We start from the raw sequence: 21149 nt of genomic DNA, 5'->3' as shown, positions 1-21149 counted from the left end.
CATCCTGCTTCCTCTGCACTCCCCAATTTCATCCTGCTTCCGTTGTTTATTGTCCCACCTTTTCCATGATTTCTATCACCTTACTGCTTTCCTTTGTCTACCTAAACATATGTAAAGCGCTCTGATACCCACATGGGTCATGTTCGCGCTATACAAAACTTTAAATAAATAAATAAATGTAGGTCCGTTTTTTGCACAACTTTGCTGAGTTCAGTTCATTTGTAAGTAAGGAATAAACAATCCCTCTCGGATGTGATCTAATAAGTCATGCCTAGCTGAAAACGTCACACATGACATAGAGCCACTTGACCAACACACTTACCTTCTCAGCTATCAGTAGTTCATAAGACTTTCTTTTCTGATAACCTGCTGTTTTTATCTTGCAGTTCATGGAAACGCATGGGAACGAGGTTGCGAAAAGCAAGTTTGAGGCACATGTGCCCATTTACTACTACCAGCCAACGCACCGGGACTGCCAGTGAGTACTTCTGAGCCTCCTGTGACCCCATTGTCTCTGAGATCCAGGACAAGTCTTTTTCATCTATTATTGTTCAGTACGCTTAAGGACCACCTTGGCACCTTTTTATTTCTCTGATCAAACTTTTATTACTTATGTTACCCATTTAAGTGTTTCTCGGTAAGCGATACCCCATCACGAGAGGTGCGAGCATGTGCATCTCACATGGGTCTTCCTGCACCGTGCAGTGATATCCGTGCAACGGCCAGGCCCAGTCTTCTAAAGTTTCTCAGGTCCATACGTGAGTGACTCATTGAATCTAGGCTCTTTCTCAGCTTTCTGAGACTTGTAGTCCTGATTTTATAATAGAAAGCCTTCATATCCAAAAACATATCCTGGACTGGATGAGTTACACACACATGGCCTCGGGAACCTGAGAGAGCTCTAGCAGGTGGCACTCGCCCACTTCCCTTTGTACATAGATGATGTGCATGTTATATTATTCATGTGCATCAACAGCTGAAGTGTCTCAAAGACAGTCCAAATTATGAGCCTCGGAGGGCAGGGTGGTCTGGTTGGAAGAGGAAGCAGGGTGTGACAATTAGATAAACGTTAGGGGGTGATAGTGTGAGGAGCCAGGCATGACTGAGGTTGAGTGGGCCAACCAGAGCAAGATCTGAGAGTGTGTTAGATATCAGAGAGTTGGTGGGGGGTTAGGGGGGAGAAGAAAACAAGTTACTTACCTGTAACTGCAGTTATCTAGTATTGGTATCTTTCATAGATTCACATGCCTGAATCATTCCCCGTCGCCGAGTCAGGAGTCCCACGGTAAAAAAGTAGTGCCATAAATGAATAATGGTAGGCTAAAAAGAAAAAAGCCTAAGGCCTAAATCTTAGTAGCCTATCTACATCCTTATAGTAAAAAGAACCAAAAGTAATCTCCAACCAATCAGCTACCAGCACCCTCTAGAATACACTCAGCAGAGGCAGTTCTCCACAGATTTTCACCGCACGTCGTGTGGAAGGGAGTCTCCCTGAGTGCCACTCAGTTTTTTCTCTACAACTCTTCAGAATGTCTGACAGGAAAGCTCTATTCAAACCCTGCAGGACCTGTGATAAGAAAAGGGTCCATGTTGATGACCAACATAAGCATTGCATTTATTCCCTTTAGCCGAAGCATGAGGTACGGCAAAATCGGCCGTACTTTCCCTACCAAGGCTCTTAGGGATACAGAGGCAAGACTACTTTTATGGCTCAAATCCTCTTCGGCTGAGGAGGATGACCAAGCCTATACTTCTAGCAAAAGAGCTAGATCTCATGACATCTCTTGAAGTGAGGGGAGAAAGCACCACACATTTTCCCATGATGTCTCTGACCCTTTACAGAGGTCACCTAAGCTTTCCTCTTGGTCAACACTGTCTCCACCCTCTACATCGGTCAAGGAGTATAAGTTGAAAACTGGAACCATGATGGGTGTCAACACAATACGTTACCAACCACCAGCTAAGGGTTTGCTGCTTCTTTTGACTCTGTCTTCCTCTCACCTTTAATCCATTCTAAGTGATCTTGTAACTTGTCAGCAGGTGCTGACATCACATGGTAGTAAGGCATTTCTCCACCTCCACTTCTTCCCTGCAACTTGTATTTCTAGAAGCTTCGGAATTCATGTGTTTGGCGCATGACATGAGCTGAAATTGGCCCAGAGTCTGGGAAAAGGGGGATGGACTGGAGAAAAAAACTAGGACCTGAATTAGAGTTTAGTGGAAAGGTTACTTCGCCACAAACACAATGGATATCCCATCCACCCTATGAGAAGTGGCATGGGATATAATGCACTTATAATAAGGCAGGCAGGATATGTGTCATGTTTGTGATGAAGTAACCTGCCCATCACACTCTAAATCAGACTCTTATTAGCTTCCGTTATCTGGGCCAAGGAAACAGATCTTTGAAATCTAGCAATAAAATGGCTGCCAAAGGACCCCAACTTAATTTCAGAAACATTCTGACTGTCCTTACATTTTGGCCAAATAATAGTATATTGTTAGGCCTGTAGCGTCTCATTTTTGGAAAGTCTCACTCCCAAAAAGCAGTCGGATGTACTAAGGCAAACTAGGCCAACTCTTAATTTCTAAGCGAAAATCCTAGCATGCAAAGTACCTATGGCTGAAAATCAGGACTGGTAGTGCACCCCAATCTACCCCACTCCACTCCAATTTACCGCAATCTACCCCAATACACTCCAATCGATCCCACTTCACTCCAGTCTAGCACACTCCTCTGTACTCCACTCTAATCTACCCCGCTCCGTTCCACATTACCCCACTCCAATCTACCCAATTGTACCCCACTCCACTCAAATCTCTCTGTGACTGCACACCAATCTACCCCACTCCATTCCAATCTACCCCACTTTAATCCACCCAATCTATACCACTCCTCTTCCATCTAGCCCAGTCTACCCTACTCCACTCCACTTGCCCCCACTCCACTTCATTCTATCCCACTCTACTCCAGTCTACCGCACTCAATTCCAATCTATCCCACTCCACTCCAGACTATATAAATACAATTACAATACAATACCCCACTCTATCACACTCCACTCAAATCTACCTCAATCTACCCCCTCTACCCCACTCCACTCCACTTCACCCTACTCCACTCTAGTCTTCCCACTCCACTTCACTCCAATCTACCTCACCCCACTCCACCTCAATCTACCCCACTCCAATCTTCCCTACTCCAGTCTATCCCACTCAACTCCACTCCAATCTACCCCACTCCACTCTGATCTACTCCACTCCACTCTACCCTAATCTACCTCACTCCACTCCGATCTATTCCACTCTACCCCAATCAACTCCACTCCACCCCTATCTACCCCATGCAACTCCAGTCTACCCCACTCCAATCCACCCCACTAGTCTACCCAACTTACTCCACTCTACCCCAATCTAACCCACTCCACCCCACCCCATTTCATGCCACTAACTGTTAGCCATGTTGAACAGCAGCCACATTGGTGTACAACATTGCTAAAACACATTGCCGAAGCCTGTAGTTCTGGCACAGGTAAGACCTATTGGCTTTGCCAATGCTGGTTATTATTTATTTATTTATTTCATTGCCCCTTCCATTCTACTAGATGTAACCTTTCAGATAGTGCAGCTTGAGTGTGATACACCCCAGCATGGCATCTCTTAGAGGGCTCTGTCTGTGATTCAGAAGGGAGGGGTGGTCTTCTGGACGCTGTTAGCCCCCCCCCTTCCTTTTTTAGGCGCCTGTCTTTCATCCGCCGCGGTGCATGACGCCCGCCCACTTTCCAGTGAAGAAGTGTCACTTTCTAGTCTGCCTCAGAGACGCCATCTGATTTAACTAGATGAATCTGATTTAACTAGATGTTTACTTCCGTTTGGAGCTGGTTGCCATGGAAGTGACATCACACTGCAGCAATGAGGTTAACAATCACCCTGGCAGCAAAGTGCAGTGCTGGAGTCAGTGGCAGTTGGGGGGTCGAGAGGAGTGAGGAGAGATGCAGAGGTGTGGGGAGGAGATGAAGCAGGCCTCCAGAGAGAGAGAGAGAGAACTGCCCTGTTTAGAGCAATTGTGTTGTAGAGGAAGGGGGCAGGGGAGAAGAACAGAAGGCAGCAGAAGTGCGGAGAGAGGAAAAGGAAATGGCAAGGACCTGGGAAGCTGAGGGGGCAGTGGTGATAAAAGAGGAGCGAAATGAGAGTGGTTTGGAGTTTGTAGAAAAGAAGGGATGATGGTGTGTAGAAGGCAGGGGAGGGAAGAGGGGGAACAGGGACCTGGATAACCCGAAGGCATTGGGGCGTGGTGAGTGGGCAGTAGTTTGTAGGGGTGATGATGGGACAGAGGTGGGTAGATGAGAGGGGGTTGAGGAGTGGGAAGGAAGGGAGAGAAGTTGGTAAATGAGAGGGGCAAAGAGGTGTAAAGAAAAACAGAAGCTTGGATTGGAGGGGAGCTCGCGGAGGGGTGGGGGTAGGAGTTACAAAGGAGTGGGTATTGGGGGTATAGATAAAAAGCAGCACACACAGAATGTGGGGTGGGGCTGGGCAGAGAAGCACACAGACGTGAGAGAGCAGCATGGAGGGGAGAGAAGTATGCAGACTAGAGGGAGTAACACAGAGCGGGTGGGGCGGGGGGTGAAAAGTGCACAAGGGAGACAACTGGAAAACACATGCACTCATGCAGTTCTGCAGCAAAAAAAAACGAGACAGAACAGCACAAGGTAAGCAAACCGAGGAGAGAGAGAGCAACACCGAGCGGGAGGAAGATAGAGAAAAACACAAGGGAGACAGTTGGAAACCACATGCACTTACGTAGAGTGCTTACTCAATAGAGTAGCTCCCTGGAAGTCAGCAGTGTAAGGACACAAATAATGTGCCATGATCCAGGGGCGGGACAGACACAAGATGGGCAAAGCAAGCCCCTGAATGAAAAGCAAGCCACTGAGAGTGACAGTAAAGACAACCAGTGTTAAGCAATGAACAGGGTTTTAGCCCACTGTAGGATATTGGTAAGCTAACAGTAGGTCTTTTGCAAAGAGACAGCTTGTGATATCTGGCAGGCTCGACCTACCCAGCCCATCTCCTACATTCCCCCACCCCACATAGAGCACGAGGTGGAAGAAGAGAAACACATGGACATGAGAGGGCAGCATGAGTGGAGAGAAACACACAGATAAGAGTGAACAAAATGGAACAGGATTGGGAGAGGAGGAGAACACAGGGGAGGTAGCTAGAAAACACATGCACTTGTAGAGTACTTAAGTAAAAATATGTGAAATAGAGCAGCACAGGTGGGAGAAAAGCAGACAGAAGATAGTAAATAAGACGGTACAGAAGGGAGCAAGAGAAGCTCATGAGGGAGACAGCTGGAAAACACATGCACTCTTTGGCGTGCTGATGCAAAAAGAAAAACAATTTTCCCTGGACGTAAGCAGTGGAAGGACACAAGTAAAGAGGATATGTTCCAGGGAATGGACAAACACAAGAGGGACAAGGCAAGCTATTGAATAAGAAGCAAGCAAATGAGAGTGACACTAAAGCAAACCAATGGTAAGCAATGGTCTGGCTTTTAGCCCACTAAGATCTTGGCAAGCTAATAATAAGTATTTTGCAACCAGGCAGCTTACGCTGTCTGTCTAGTTAGCTCGACCTAAAAAGCATAATTAGAGCCAGCTAGCCTGAAAAAGGATTGTTCAATTGCAAGATTGCCTTGGTTTGTGAACGTCATATAAAGCATAGTTGTATTTTAGCTACAAGATTGTCTAGATGTGAACGTGCAACTTCAGGCATATGAATCAGGGCTTAGATCACATCATGAGAATCTGGTGGTACTAGTGGCACTGCTTCACAATGTATTAGTAAAGATGGATCAAAGTAATAGGCCTTTGCCTGTTCTGCTGGATTTGTCAGCAGTGTTTGGCACTATAGACTTTGATTTATTGCTTCGAATGCTGCTATGATGGACACAGCCATTAGGTGGTTCCAATTCCGCTTGTTTAATCTGAGACAAAGGTTCAAACTGGGCTCTTTTCAGCCATCAGGGAGCAGAATGCTGCAGTTACCTCCCTATCCCCAGCCTCCTTAACCCATTCCCTGCGTGGCATATTCCCCCGCTGTGCTGGGGGGTGCAAACAGCGCCCCGGTGCTCATGACGAGCTCAGCTCATCATGAGGGGCACGGTGGTCGTGTGCTCATGACAAGCTCAGCTCGTCATGACCACACCCTTTTGTGTAGAACGTTCGCACAGCAGGGGAATTATCCCAGTGTGCAAGCATTCCAACGGTTCGTCATGAGCACACGAGCACCGTGCCTCATGACGAGCTGAGCTCGTCATGAGCATCGAAGGTGTTAACATGTTTTTCAAACCACTTTTCTCCTTCATAAGGGCTAATGGACCATTCAATGCAGGCCAGTGGCGGACGGTCATTTTAGCAGGGAGGAGGGTTGTGAGCCACATGCGCACACGCACACAAACACATTCACAACACTCACTCACAATTCCACATATCTACATGCACACACGCACCAAACTTCAGAAAACATCAAGCTTACCTTCACTGTAGCTCTCTCGGAGGGGAGGTCTTGGAGTTTCCAGGAGGGTTGGGACTGCTGCCTCCCCTCATTCGTTGAGGCAGCAGTCCCACTGGTCACAGATTGGGATGGGTAAAATTAGACTGTTTACCCCATCCCAATCTGTGATGATGTGTCACTGATTGAAGTGCCCAGGGTCGAGTGTCAGAGATTGTAACTGAAGCGCCCAGGTCCGAGGCTATGAGCAATGTGCCCCCTCGTCATGAGGGGGAGGGCCTCGAAGAACTTTTGTCAGACTGAGGAGGCCTCGCCTTAGGGCAGTGAAATCCTCAGCCTGGTAAAGTTTAGCTCAGGCACCTGCACATTTAGCACGTCTAGCTCCTGGCTGCCTGACCTGAACCAGAAGAGTGTCTGTCAGGCTGACCTCTGCATTCTGCTTGCAGCAACTCAAATCCTACGCTATATACATGTAAAGCCTCACAAATCCATTGACTAATCAATTACAAATGTAAAATTAGCCCATGTAAATTCTGTGTTGGGAGGCCTACCCAGGGAACAGAATGAACAATACAATTCTTGCAGAACATGGCAGCCACACTGGTTTTAAGATTGAGTATGTTTAAAATACAGGAAAAGGCCTACACGGTAGTTTTTAGGGCTCGCTGCGAAAAGCGCGCGAAAGCGCGCTCTCGCAGAGAGCACTATAGCTGTCGGCTCAGCCGACAAACGAGGGGCGACAGGAGATGGCCACGCGCACATTGAGATGCATGGCAGAGTTGGATTCCGACGCGCGCCTTGGGATTGGGTCGAGCGCGTCGGAATCCGACTCTGCCATGCGCCGTAGCTTTCATTTTCGTTAGTTTCGTTTTGAAGGCTGGTTATTAAACTAAGTTGCCCTGGTTGTAGGAGGACGTCCCAGTCCCGCATGTTGTGCCGAGCGCTGCAGAGCAGGCCGTACTGTTCCAGGGCTGGTCATGCCACGGCGCCCCCACTAACAGCTCGAGACAGCCAGATGATGCCGCAATCTCACGCCAATCCGGGGGGAAGGAACCGACTCATAGAGGTCGCGCGGAAATTGCATTCCAAAGCCGCCTCTTCATATCTCGCCGCCGCCTGATCTCTACTCTGACCAACATTAATTGTTTATGGTATTTCTCCATATTTTATGTTTTATAATGCCTACCTCTTTCATGTTGCCTAACGGATAGAGTGGTTGACCTCGGAGCTGGGGAACTGTCCCTTCTACTCTTCCTTCTTTTTTCTCTTGTTAAGAGTGGCTGCTGCAGAACAAATGGAACCTGTTTTTGGAGCTAGACATACTTTGGCCTTTACTACCTACTTGTGAATGGTGCTCGAATTAGCCTGGGCTGACCAGCTTTCCTCTGTGGTGGGAATTAATCAGATGTGTTACTGTGGTGTTGTGCCTCATCCTATAAAGGAGAAGTTGAGGGCCTCATAAAACAGTCTCCATTTAAACTTACGAGAGCACATGGTACTAACTCTTTCTTACTACTCCCTTTTGGATGGTAAAAGCCTTTTGAAAAATGTATGCAGGATTTGTCATGGATTCGGTATATTATATGTTATATGGACCTAATAAACCTATAATTGTTCTCTTTATTGTACACATGGTGAATAGACACACATAATTTTTGTCTGAACTGTAATCACAATTTCTCCACTCTGCCATGGCATGGCCTGGTGTCTTCAAAAGGCAGTAAATCACCAAAGCAAAATCCTGTCTAACACAGTGGGTTGTAAATGGCTGCCTGTTGAGGTCGTATTGATTAGCAACAGGGACCATGATTCACCAGAAATGAGCCATTTTGCATGTCATAAGCTCATCCCTGCACATTTCATGAAGTTCCTGTTCTTTTTGGGGGGGGGGGGGGACGATCAACCCTAAATTAGCCAATTGTCCATTAATTTACAAGTAATGTTAACTTGAAACTTAACCTATTCTCTTTCTTCCCTCCACATGGAATACAATTCCTTATGAGGAGAACCCCATCCCTTCATAGCTGATGACAGTACTGAGGAGTTGTGGCTTTTTGCATATTTACTCCTTGATTTTTCCCACTGATGTTGGATGCACTGATGTGATTTAAAAAGATTGTATATCGATATTGAGGGGAATGTTTTTGTGAGTGCTCAACCTGCGCATTAAGGCAGTGTCCCCCTCCTCCAATCGGAACAACCACATTTCCACCAAATGAATGACTATGGAAAATCTTCCACAGCATTGGGCATTTCACCGTGTTAGTGTGATCTAGAAAGAAATGTGTTTACATCTTCATTCTGTGAATCAAGCTATATATTGCCTGCATTTTTGCAATCGAATAAAAACTCTATTAATAAACCACACGTCTGGTGTGCCAAGTACCTAGATACTAGTGTGCAGTCCTTTCTGCAAGCAATAGCAGGTTATAGTGTTTTTTACGATGCATGACCTTTTCACATGAGACTCTAATTCATTGTGGCAATATGAACAGTGTTCACAGTGAGCTGTCGGAAATCGGAATGGATTTGGAGAAAAGTGACTAATGTGATTCCACCTCTTTTTTCAGCTGCTGGTTTTAAAAAACAACTGTTTCTACCACTTTAAATACTTGCATATAAGGGTTTGGGTCAGCCCCTTGCTCTTTGCTGGATCACTTTCTTAGCTATCTTATCTCCCTGCTTCCTACTCCATGGCTTTTATCCCTAGTCTTTCTGGAGCTGTTATTTAGCTCTCTTCTAGCTATCCCGTAAGCGATACTATGCGAGATATTTAGTGGGGCGTCTGAAAGTGCTCCCAAAGCCTGCTGGCGGATCGGTTACAGTGCATGTGCACCGGGATGCGCACCATTTGTCAGCCTGCGTGATCACTTTCGCAGCCGCTTTGATGTTCTCGATGAGCCGTGCGGCCACTGAGAACATCAAAGCGGCCGCGAAAGTGATCACCATTTGCCATCTGAAGGATTACGTGTTGCTTCCAACAATTTCTTGTTTTCCTCGTTGTTCAGCTCTCCCGTTTGCTTGTCGGCTGCCCAGTTTTATCCTTCTGAGCTCTCGGTTACACGTTGCACATCTCCAGCCCAAAGATGTGGCACGCATAATGGCTAATTAGTCATAATAAATCCGCAATGCAGACCAGGACTCTTGCAAAACTTGAAGCAACCACAATTTATATTCCCTCTCTCCCTTGAAACTCTGCCTTCCACCCCAGACATGTATTTTAATTCATCTGCCGCTGGACGTTTTTATTGTGCTCTTATTGTGTTCTTATGTTACCCAGGCATTTGAATAAAGCAGAACACCACAGTAGTGCTAGCAGCTGCGAATTCTCGGAATGTCTGTCAGGGCCATAGACTGGAGAGGTGTGCCCGACCACATTTGTGTTGGATAAAAAGTGCGTAATATCGCATGGCACAACACCTCATCCTTTAGGTGTGAGAAACCGAGTCACAGAGCTCTTGGTGTCAGTCCTGTCGGTGATTGCAAATATACACATGAACACAACCACACACACAACCACACATACAACCACACCACACACACACACACAACCACACACACAACACACACAACCACACACACACAACCACACACACAACCATACACACACAACCATACACACACAACCACAACCAGACCCACACACACAACCATACACACAAAACCACAACCACACATACAACCACACACACAACCACAAAACCACAAACACACACTCAACCACACCGTCAGTGCACACTTTCACCAGGCACAGACACCATCAGTCGTCAGTGTACGCTTTCACCGGGCACAAACACCACCAGCCGTCAGTGCATGCTTCCACCAGGCACACACCACCAGCTGTCAATGCACGCTTTCACCAGGCACACACACCACCAGCCGTCAGTGCACGCTTCCACCAGGCACACACAACACCAGCCGGCAGTGCACACATCAATTGTTACCGCATCCACAATTAACTATTGTAGCAATCGCAGCATGGCGCACTTTACTTTTAAATATATTCATCTAAAGCGCATCATGCCACCATTGCTACAAAAATAAATACCCATTTTTTTGGCCTACAATTAATAGACTTTTGTTGCAATTGGTGTTGCAATATTTAGCAATGCCAATCTCAAACTTAATTAATGCGAGACCTATTGCATTGTAAATGCTTGTTATAAGTTTTTATAGCCCTTCAGTGGGCCCCAGACCAGGATGCAAAATACCTCATTTCACGAAACTTTCAGTGCCGTTGCAGAGGGAACGTTATCCCCCGGCCGGTCCTTCCTTTGCTCTACAGGTGGTGCGTAGCAGTTGAGCAGTTTGCCAGGGCCAGTTTCTGTTCCCAGTCCGGCCCTGTCTGAGGCCCACTGGAGGGCTATAACAACTTATCCTGAATTGTGGTATGGGGACTGGACCCACTGGAGGGTTAGAAATGTCCGAATTGACTACATCCCCCAGCATGCATTTTTATAATAAAACGTGATGTCACAAGCACACCGGAGGCTATTTTGAAATAAATTAAGCATTGCAGAAGGTGCTGTTTAGTGGCGTAGAAACCTCTCCCCATGTCGGTCTCAGAGAGATGCACAAAAGCATCCCAATGCGTCAGGCCAAAGAATTGAATTGCTAGAGGGGATGTCAAATGCCTGGAAAATAAATGTTGTTTTAACTACTTTTCAGCAGAGAGAAAACACACGAGAAAACACACACACACACACACACACACACACACATTTTTATTTGTAGCAAAGTCTAGTTATAAAAGAGGATCCGATATTTATTACCACAGTACAAAGGCCAAGTCCCATGTTAGAGAATGGAGATTCTATTCTGGACCTTCAGGAACATCAAATTGTTCGATTTCCACTGCTCACACGATGGCCCTGTACAAGGGCACTGTGTTCCGACTGTGCATATATACCTCTTAGCATAACTAATGCACATGAAGAAAAGCTCGTCATAGACCAGCGCTTCCTAAACTTTAGACTGCTGTGTACCCCCACTGAATCATTACGGTAATCCATTCGCGGGCCCACTGAATATGTTTTGCAGACCTCCTGGGGCCCTCGTAGCATTGAAAATCAGTTATAGACTGTACATGCATATGCACAAAATATGTTATACTGCTTATTAACACTTAAAAAAGGGGAGGGGCAGCAGGACACATTCTAAGCTTGGCCTCTCGTGAGTCATGACTCCTTCAACACTCACCAATGGTAATCAACAGCATATTCCACTCTGTGAAACTGCATGTATTATATTTATCCCAGATTCCCAGGGGAATACTTGTGTCACTTAGGTCTCTTTCTGGGAAGCTGTCTACCCGCCCCCATTCCTGTGCTCTCTGTGCAGTGATCCTTGTGTGACTGTCTCTTTTGCCTTGCAGGGTGCTGAGGGAGGAGTGGATTCGAGCTAAATATGAGCGGGAAGATTTCACCCAGCCCGACAAGTTGACACTGTGCACAAACGGTGAGGCTAGCGGCTGAGTGTGGAAGCTTACACAGACAGGTCACTGCTGGTGGCGAACTCACTCCGGGCACAAACGGGGGGGGCATACTCGGGCTTTGATTAAATGATTGCAATTTTATATTGTATACGTAATTGTACGGATTATCATTTGTATTAGGCGTGTAATATGTTGTTGGAGTGGTTCTGTGACCAACTTGACTTTGTATTTTGTGATTGAGGGTCAGGCCACCTGTAACTTAATTTTATTTATTGTATGAACTGCATTAATTTATATAATAATTTTACTAAATCACATTATTTAAATTAAACAACTGGAGGAAATCCACTCTAAGAAGGCACTGCTACAAACAAGTAACATTGAGGGCTCTGGGGCCAGGAAGCTCACACTGCACACACTGGAGCAGTGCCCGCAGTGTGAGCTTCCATGGAGCAGTACCCACAGTGAGAACTTACATGGAGCAGTGCCCGCAGTGTGAGCTGTCAGACAGCAGTGCCAGCTTCCATGGAGCAGTGCCTGCAGTGTGAGCTTGCAGGCAGCAGTGCCCGCAGTGTGAGCTTCCCGGCAGCAGTGCCCGCAGTGTGAGCTTCCAGGCAGCAGTGCCCGCAGTGTTAGCTTCCAGGCAGCAGGGGCACTGCTCCATGGAAGCTCACACTGCGGGCACTGCTCCATGGAAGCTCACACTGCGGGCACTGCTCCATGGAAGCTTACACTGCGGGCACTGCTCCATGGAAGCTCACACTGTGGGCACTGCTCCATGGAAGCTCACACTGCTGGCACTGCTGTCTGGAAGCTCACACTGCTGGCACTGCTCCATGGAAGCTCACACTGTGGGCACTGCTCCATGGAAGCTGGCACTGCTGAGTGGAAGCTCACACTACTGGCAGTGCTCCATGGAAGTTCACACTGTGGACACTGCTCCATGGAAGCTCACACTGCGGGCACTGCTCTTGGAAGCTCACACTGCGGGCACTGCTGCCTGGAAGCTCACACTGTAGGCACTGCTCCATGGAAGCTCACACTGTGGGCACTGCTCCATGGAAGCTCACACTGTGGGCACTGCTGCCTGGAAGCTCACACTGCAGACACTGCTGCCTGGAATCTCACACTGTGGGCACTGCTGCCTGGAAGCTCAAACTGCGGGCAGTGCTCCATGGAAGATCACACTGTGGGCACTGCTCCATGGAAGCTCAATCTGCGGGCTCTGCTCCATGGAAGCTCACACCGTGGCCACTGCTCCATGGAAGCTCAAACTGCTGGCACTGCTCCATGGAAGCTCACACTGTGGGCACTGCTGCCTGGAAACTGACACTCAGGGCACTGCTCCATAGAAGCTCACACTGTGGGCACTGCTCCATGGAAACTCACACTGCTGGCACTGCTCCATGGAAGCTCACACTGTGGGCACTGCTCCATGGAAGCTCACACTGCGTGCACTGCTCCATGGAAGCTCACACTGCAGGCACTGCTTCATGGAAGCTCACACTGCGGGCACTGCTCCATGGAAGCTCACACTGCTGGCACTGCTGCCTGGAAACTCACACTGTGGGCATTGCTTCCTAGGAGCTCACACTGCGGGCACTGCTCCATGGAAGCTCACACTGCGGGCACTGCTTCATGGAAGCTCACACTGCTGGTACTGCTCCATGGAAGCTCACACTGCTGGCACTGCTGTCTGAAAGCTAAAACTGCGGCCACTGCTGCCTAGAAGCTCACACTGTGGACACTGCTCACTGGAAGCTCACACTGCTGGCACTGCTGCCTGGAAACTGACACTGTGGGCACTGCTCCATGGAAGCGCACACTGTGGGCACTGCTCCATGTAAGCTCACACTGCTGGCACTGCTGCCTGGAAACTCACACTGTGGGCATTGCTGCCTAGGAGCTCACACTGCGGGCACTGCTCCATGGAAACTCACACTGTGGGCACTGCTCCATGGAAGCTCACACTGCGGGCACTGCTCCATGGAAGCTCACACTGTGGGCACTGCTGCCTGGAAGCTCACACTGTGGGCACTGCTCCATGGAAGCTCACACTGTGGGCACTGGTCCATGGAGGCTCACACTGCTGGCACTGCTGCCTGGAAGCTCACACTGTGGGCACTGCTGCCTGGAAACTCACACTGTTGGCACTGCTGCCTGGAAGCTCACACTGCGGGCACTGCTCCATGGGGGCTCAAACTTTGCCCACTGCTGCCTGGAAGCTCACTCTGGGGGCACTGCTGTCTGGAACCTCACACTGTGGTCATTGTTCCCTGGAAGCTCACACTGCAAGCACTGCTGCCTGGAAGCTAAAACTGCAGCCACTGCTGCCTAGACGCTTACACTGTGGACACTGCTCACTGGAAGCTCACGCTGCGGGCACTGCTGCCTGGAAACTCACACTGCAGGCACTGCCGCCCGGAAGTTCACACTATGGGAACTGCTCCTAGGAATCAAACGCTGCAGGCACAGCTCCCTGTAAGCTCACTCTGTAGACACTGCTGCCTGGAAACTTACACTGCATGCAGTGCTCTCTGGAAGCTCACTCAGGGGGCACTGCTCCCTGCAAGTTCACACTCTGGGTACTGCTGCCTGGAAGCTCACACAGTGGGCACTGCTGACTGGAAGGTCACACTGAGGGCACCGTTCCTCGGACGCTCACACGGCGTGCACTTCTGCCTGGAAGCTCACAATGCGGGCACTGGTGCCCGGAAGCTTACACTGCGGGCACTGCTGCCTGGAAGCTCACACTGCGGCACTGCTGCCTGCAAGCTCACACTGCAGGCACTGCTCCATGGACGCTCACACTGTGGGCACTGCTCCATGGAAGCTGGCACTGCTGTCTGGAAGCTCACACTGATGGCACTGCTCCATGGAAGTTCACACTGTGGACACTGCTCCATGGAAGCTCACACTGCGGGTACTGCTCCATGGAAGCTCACACTGTGGGCACTGCTTCATTGAAACTCACATTGCGGGCACTGCTCCATGGAAGCTCCCACTGTGGGCACTGCTCCATGGAATCTCACACTGTGGGCACTGCTGCCTGGAAGCTCACACTGCGGGCACTGCTCCATGGAAGCTCACACTGTGGGCACTGCTCCATGGAAGCTCACACTGTGGGCACTGCTGCCTGAAAGCTCACACTGTGGGCACTGCTCCATGGAAGCTCACACTGTGGGCACTGCTCCATGGAAGCTCACACTGTGGGCACTGCTCCATGGAAGCTCACACTGCGGGCACTGCTCCATGGAAGCTCAACCTGCTGGCACTGCTCCATGGAAGCTCAACCTGCGGGCACTGATCCCTGGATGGTCACACTGCGGACCCTGCTGCCTGGAAACTCACACTGTGGGCACTGCTGCCTGGAAACTCACACTGTGGGCACTGCTGCCTGGAAGCTCACACTGTGGGCACTGCTCCATGGAAGCTCACACTGTGGACACTGCTGCCTAGAATCTCACACTGTGGGCACTGCTGCCTAGAAGCTCACACTGCGGGCACTGCTCCATGGAAGCTCACACTGTGGGCACTGCTCCATGGAAGCTCACACTGTGGGCACTGCTCCATGGAAGCTCATACTGTGGGCACTGCTGCCTGGAAGCTCACACTGCGGGCACTGCTCCATGGAAGCTCACACTGTGAGCACTGCTCCATGGAAGCTCACACTGCTGGCACTGCTCTATCGAAGCTCACACTGTGGGCACTGCTCCATGGAAGCTCAACCTGCTGGCACTGCTCCATGGAAGCTCACACTGTGGGCACTGCTCCATGGAAGCTCACACTGTGGGCACTGCTGCCTGGAGGCTCACACTGCGGGCACTGCTCCATGGAAGCTCACACTGTGGGCACTGCTCCATGGAAGCTCACACTGCTGGCACTGCTCTATGGAAGCTCACACTGTGGGCACTGCTCCATGGAAGCTCAACCTGCTGGCACTGCTCCATGGAAGCTCACACTGTAGATACTGCTGCCTGGAAACTCACACTGCATGCAATGCTCTCTGGAAGCTCACACAGTGGGCACTGCTCACTGCAAGCTCAGACTATGGGCACTGCTGCCTGGAAGCTCACACAGTGGGCACTGCTGCCTGGAATCTCCCATTGCTGCCTGCAAGCTCACACTGTGGGTACTGCTGCCTGCAAGCTCCCACTGAGGGCACTGCTGCCTAGAAGCTCACACAGCGGGCACTGATCCCTGGATGGTCACACTGCGGACACTGCTGCCTGGAAACTCACACTGTGGACACTGCTGCCTGGAAACTCACACTGTGGGCACTGCTGCCTGGAAACTTACACTTATAGGACCTTGCGGTCAGGAAAACTTGCACTGACAGGGCACTGATGCTCAAAAGCTCCGCCTAACATGGTTTTTGTTGGGTGGTAGCTCACACTGACAGGCACTGATGACTGATATGCAGTCTGAGGGTACAGTGGCCATGAATCTGACTGTGCCAGGTCACTTGTGGGAGAGAGCTCACAGTGAGGTACTCCAGGAGAAAACAAACATTGAAGATACTGACCCCTGGTACATAATACTTTCAGAATTGCCAGGAAGATCCCACTGAGAACACTGCTGGGAGAAAGCTCCCACTGATGGAACTAACACCCACTGAGGGCTGTGCAGGAGGGAGCTCGCTGAGAGAACTGCTGAAGGAAGCTCACACTAACGGACACGATGGAAGAAGATCACATAAGGGTCTGTGCCGGAAGCCAGTTCACACTTAGGTGCCTTCTGTAGGAAGCTCACGCCGAGAACCGCGCTGGAGAGACTCACACTGAGGGTAGTGGAGAAGGAAGCTCACACTGATGGAACTAACTCCCACTGAGGGCTGTGCAGGAGGGAGCTCGCTGAGAGAACTGCTGAAGGAAGCTCACACTAAGGGACATGATGGAAGAAGATCATACAAGGGGGTGTGCCTGAAGCCAGTTCACACTTAGGATCCTTCTGTAGGAAGCTCACGCGGAGAACCCCGCTGGAGGGAGCTCACACTGAGAGTAGTGGAGGAGGAAGCTCACACTGATGGAACTAACTCCCACTGAGGGCTGTGCAGGAGGGAGCTCGCTGAGAGAACTGCTGAAGGAAGCTCACACTAAGGGACATGCTGTAAGATCACACGTGGGCTGTGCCGGAAGCCAGTTCACACTTAGGATCCTTCTGTAGGAAGCTCACGTGGAGAACCCCGCTGGAGGGAGCTCACACTGAGGGTAGTGGAGGAGGAAGCTCACACTGATGGAACTAACTCCCACTGAGGACTGTGCAGGAGGGAGATCGCTGAGAGAACTGCTGAAGGAAGTTCACACTAAGGGACATGATGGAAGAAGATCACACAAGGGGCTGTGCCGGGAGCCAGTTCCCACTTAGGACCCTTCTGTAGGAAGCTCACACGGAGAACACCGCTGGAGGGAGCTCACACTGAGGGTAGTGAAGGAGGAAGCTCACACTGATGGAACTAACTCCCACTGAGGGCTGTGTAGGAGGGAGATCACTGAGAGAACTGCGGAAGGAAGCTCACACTAAGGGACATGATGGAAGAAGATCACACGTGGGCTGTGCTGGAAGCCAGTTCACACTTAGGACCCTTCTGTAGGAAACTCACGCCGAGAACCCCGCTGGAGGGAGCTCACATTGAGGGCAGGGGAGGAGGAAGCTCACACTGCAGGTCCTGCTGGGAGGAAATTCCCACCAAAGGCACTGCTAGAGAAGGTTAATATTAGGAGCTCTGCTACCAGTAAGCTCACCCTAAAGGGCATTGCTCTCTAGCAAAGCACTGCACTCAGGAACTCCCACTGACAGGGCACTACAAGGAAGAAGCTGACAACAAGGGCATTGCTTTAGAAAGCCAACATTGACTTTTGTGAAGAGTTTTTGGGAAAACTCAAATCGCAGGACGAGGCCCAACAGATTCCATCATACCTCTTACGCTAGTCCAAGATTTTTAGCCAAAAGAATGTTTCTTGATGAGTATTCTTAACTCAATAATTAAAATGGTAAAAATTAGATTGCAAGCCCCAGACAGACTGAAGGTGTCGCGCATAACATCCCCCCATGTCAGCTTTTCGGTTAGCCCAAGTGTCCTCCAACCGGTTCCCAGTGTCTCTGTAGATGAGGAGGAGGTATATATGAAGAAAGGCACAGTGTTTGCTACTTTCTATGCCTGATACAATATGACCTTGTAGGACTACCCCTTCCTGACCTCTTGGTCATGTCTATAATCTAGCTGCTGGCCATTAGATCGCTGTGGCAGAAAAAAGAAAACAGGAGAGCATGGAGGGAAATTAATGTAAGAGACAAAGAGAAGTGAAAGCCTGAATGGAATGTTGTGTGGACAATGACGGTAACTCCAGGACTTCACACCATGGCAACCAAGAAAATTCAAAAGTGGGGCACAGCCCTATACCTTTAACCCTGAAATTAGCACTTAAAAACTTACGACCTCATTTAGAGTTTGGGAAACGGGATACTCTATCACATACGTGGCAACTATCCTGCCTGCTGTATTATACACCTCATGGAACTTGTAATACGGCAGAGGTGATATCAGCTGCGTTTGTGACACAGTATTCCACCCGCCAAACTCTAAATAAGGACTTCGTTTACTTGTGACAGCGAAGGTGTTCAGTAATCTGCTTATTGTAGGGGAAGCTGTGCTTAATTTGTGCCAGGGAATGCTGGGGTGGACACTGGTACTCATTTCTGGTGCCAGGGCTTATTTTTCACCATCAAACTTTGACCCAGAGCAAGCGAGAGAGAGGCAGAAATGTGGAAATAATGAAGCAGAGAAAAGAGGGACGAAAAAGCATATGTAAAAGTGAGACTAGACAGAGCGAGTAGGGTTGAGGAAAAAACATATGCAAGTTGGAATTAAGACTAGGGGGGGGGCTTGGTGTTTGGCAATCCTGGCATTCAGCAGCCATAGTGGACTCTTAAGGGAAACCTTGAGTTCCTGAACCTACTGTTATTATTATGACTGTTTTTAACAAATTAAGCACTGCGTGCATTAATCTACCACTGCCAGAGAAGGCAGGCAATAATTGGGCTGGTGGCAGTGGAGGCGTGAAGTTATATCTCTCATTCTTCTCTAGGTGTACGAGAGGGGACACTCTGGAAGCGCGGACGAGACAACAAGCAGTTCCTCATTCGGAGATTTGTTCTTTCAGAGAGAGAAGGGACTCTCAAGTACTTCAAAACACAGGACGTGAGTAGAACAAGCCAGTTCCTCCAACATGAAAGTGGGTGCCACATAGCAGGCCAGAGTCAGACTCTTCAAAGTGTTTAGAACGACCCACGCAGGAGGTGCTACACACCTTGCCAAGAGCATCTCCAATAGCACCACCAAATGTTGGTATTTCCCATTTTGGAGATCACACCCTAATAGTGTTATTCTCCATCCTACGGGTGGCATTCCCCACTTCGGTGGTAGCTCCCCAGGTGGTCAGGGTTCCCTAAAGAGAGCACCCTTGCTGTTAGTGCTACTGATATTGAGAAATGCCGCTCGTAGTGTTGGTGTTCCCCACACTGCGAGATTGCCTGTGGCTGTCATTAATACCCTTCCTTGTGAGAGTGCCACAGTTGTCAGTGTTATCTACCCTCTTGGGAGTGCTCTCCGCTGTGTTCCTTAGTGTTATAAGAGCACTGCTTGATCTTCGTGTTCTCAACCCTGGAGAGTGCCACCTTCTGATGAGAGCACCCCCAGCTGTCAGTGTTTCCCACCCTATAAGCCTCTGCCCTTGCTTGTCCTGTGAAGAGTGCTACCTGCTGGGATCCATGGGTAATGTACAGTTCTGCCTCTCTCTTTAGGGCAAAGAGCCAAAGTGTGTCATAAAAGTCGACAGCATCAACGCTTCCTTCCAGCCATCGAAGATCGGGAACCCCAACGGATTGCAGATTACACACCGGAAGGACAGCAAAACCAGGAATATATTCCTGTACCATGAGGATGGTGAGGTGAGCCTAGGAGGTATCTGAATAGGTCAAGAGTGCTGCCTGTGGGGGTGTGTGAAGTTCACCCGATGCACCAGCCTTTGGGCCTGTCACAGGAGCCACCAGCTGATAGTTGTACCCATGTAGCCAGAAAAAACCTCTAGCCAGTCCTGGTCTAGTATCCAACAGCATTTTGCATGCTAGGTCTGTTTTTTTATATGTATAATAGACTCATGTAAAGTACAACCTTCAAAATGTAAAGTACTGTTGTCAGAAATGCCAGGACTCACTAATGTTGCTTATACTAATGGGAAGTCAAGTAGCAACTAAGAGCGCCTTGTGCAACTAGATTAGTACTGCATCGCTAGCATCCAGAAGGACTGGAGCCATGCAGGTTTTCAGGGTATCCACATAAGTTAACATTTACAAACAGTGATCTAAAATGGAACTTATTTATAAAGTCAGTGGCTATCCAGAAAATCTGGCATGGATCTCGCTTACTAGACCTGCATTTTACCCTGCTCGGATAGACTAATAGCCCCTGACTGGATTATCAGAAGAGTAACCTTGTGCTTTATGTTCTTTGACTTTCTGTCCTCCTTAAACGTAAACAATAAGTGGTAGAGTTTGTCATTCTCACCAATTATTTTGACATGTGTGCACACACATTTTAGAATACAATGTTGCCCCTCCTTCACCCTGTAAATCACAATGTTGAACAAAATCGAACAAAGTTAATGTATTATACAAATCAATACCATGTTCTCATTAATTACAAAGCAAAAAAGAAAAAACAAATACAGACCCAAACGACCTCCAGAACCTAAGACCAATTTATAAATTACCTTCCCTACGAATTATCTTAGAAAAAACTCTCTGTTCAAATACAAACACACATCTCAAAAGCATAAATTCCAAAATTCACCCTGGCCTGGTTTCCGTGTTTACTGCAGCACAGACACAGTTACCCTTCAAGTCCTTGATGACGTACTACATTTTTTAGATGCTATCGATGTTTGATTGTTGAGATTTCAGAATCAATACGTCTCGGAGTTGCCTATATTTGCACAAATGCCTTTTGATAATCGAGCCTTTTCAGTGGTGGCTTGCGCTCAATGCAACTCCTTGCCGCTTTCTATGCATTAAAAATCGAATTTGTGTACTTATAGAAGGCTCTAAAGACATGAGTTTTTCCTAGGCTTCATTATTGAGGTCTCTTTTTCTGGCTATGGTCTTTGGTTAGTGAGTGTTTTATTTTTTTGTACTACAGTGA

At 48.7% G+C, this 21149-nt stretch overlaps 1 protein-coding gene across 1 annotated transcript in view; it reads left to right on the top strand.

The window, feature by feature from the left end:
- The window catches only part of LOC144825233 (arf-GAP with dual PH domain-containing protein 1-like), an 81038-nt gene that overhangs the window by 28890 nt on the left and 30999 nt on the right, over positions 1-21149 (top strand). The window contains exons 3-6 of the mRNA XM_078684081.1: positions 387-478; positions 11891-11973; positions 19039-19151; positions 19754-19900. Coding sequence (XP_078540207.1) covers positions 387-478; positions 11891-11973; positions 19039-19151; positions 19754-19900 — 435 coding nt within the window. The remainder of the gene's footprint in view (positions 1-386; positions 479-11890; positions 11974-19038; positions 19152-19753; positions 19901-21149) is intronic.

The sequence above is a fragment of the Lissotriton helveticus genome, chromosome 1_1 (genome assembly GCF_964261635.1).
Source record: "Lissotriton helveticus chromosome 1_1, aLisHel1.1, whole genome shotgun sequence".
Lineage (NCBI taxonomy): Eukaryota > Metazoa > Chordata > Amphibia > Caudata > Salamandridae > Lissotriton > Lissotriton helveticus.
This window is presented reverse-complemented; position numbering and strand designations above follow the sequence as displayed.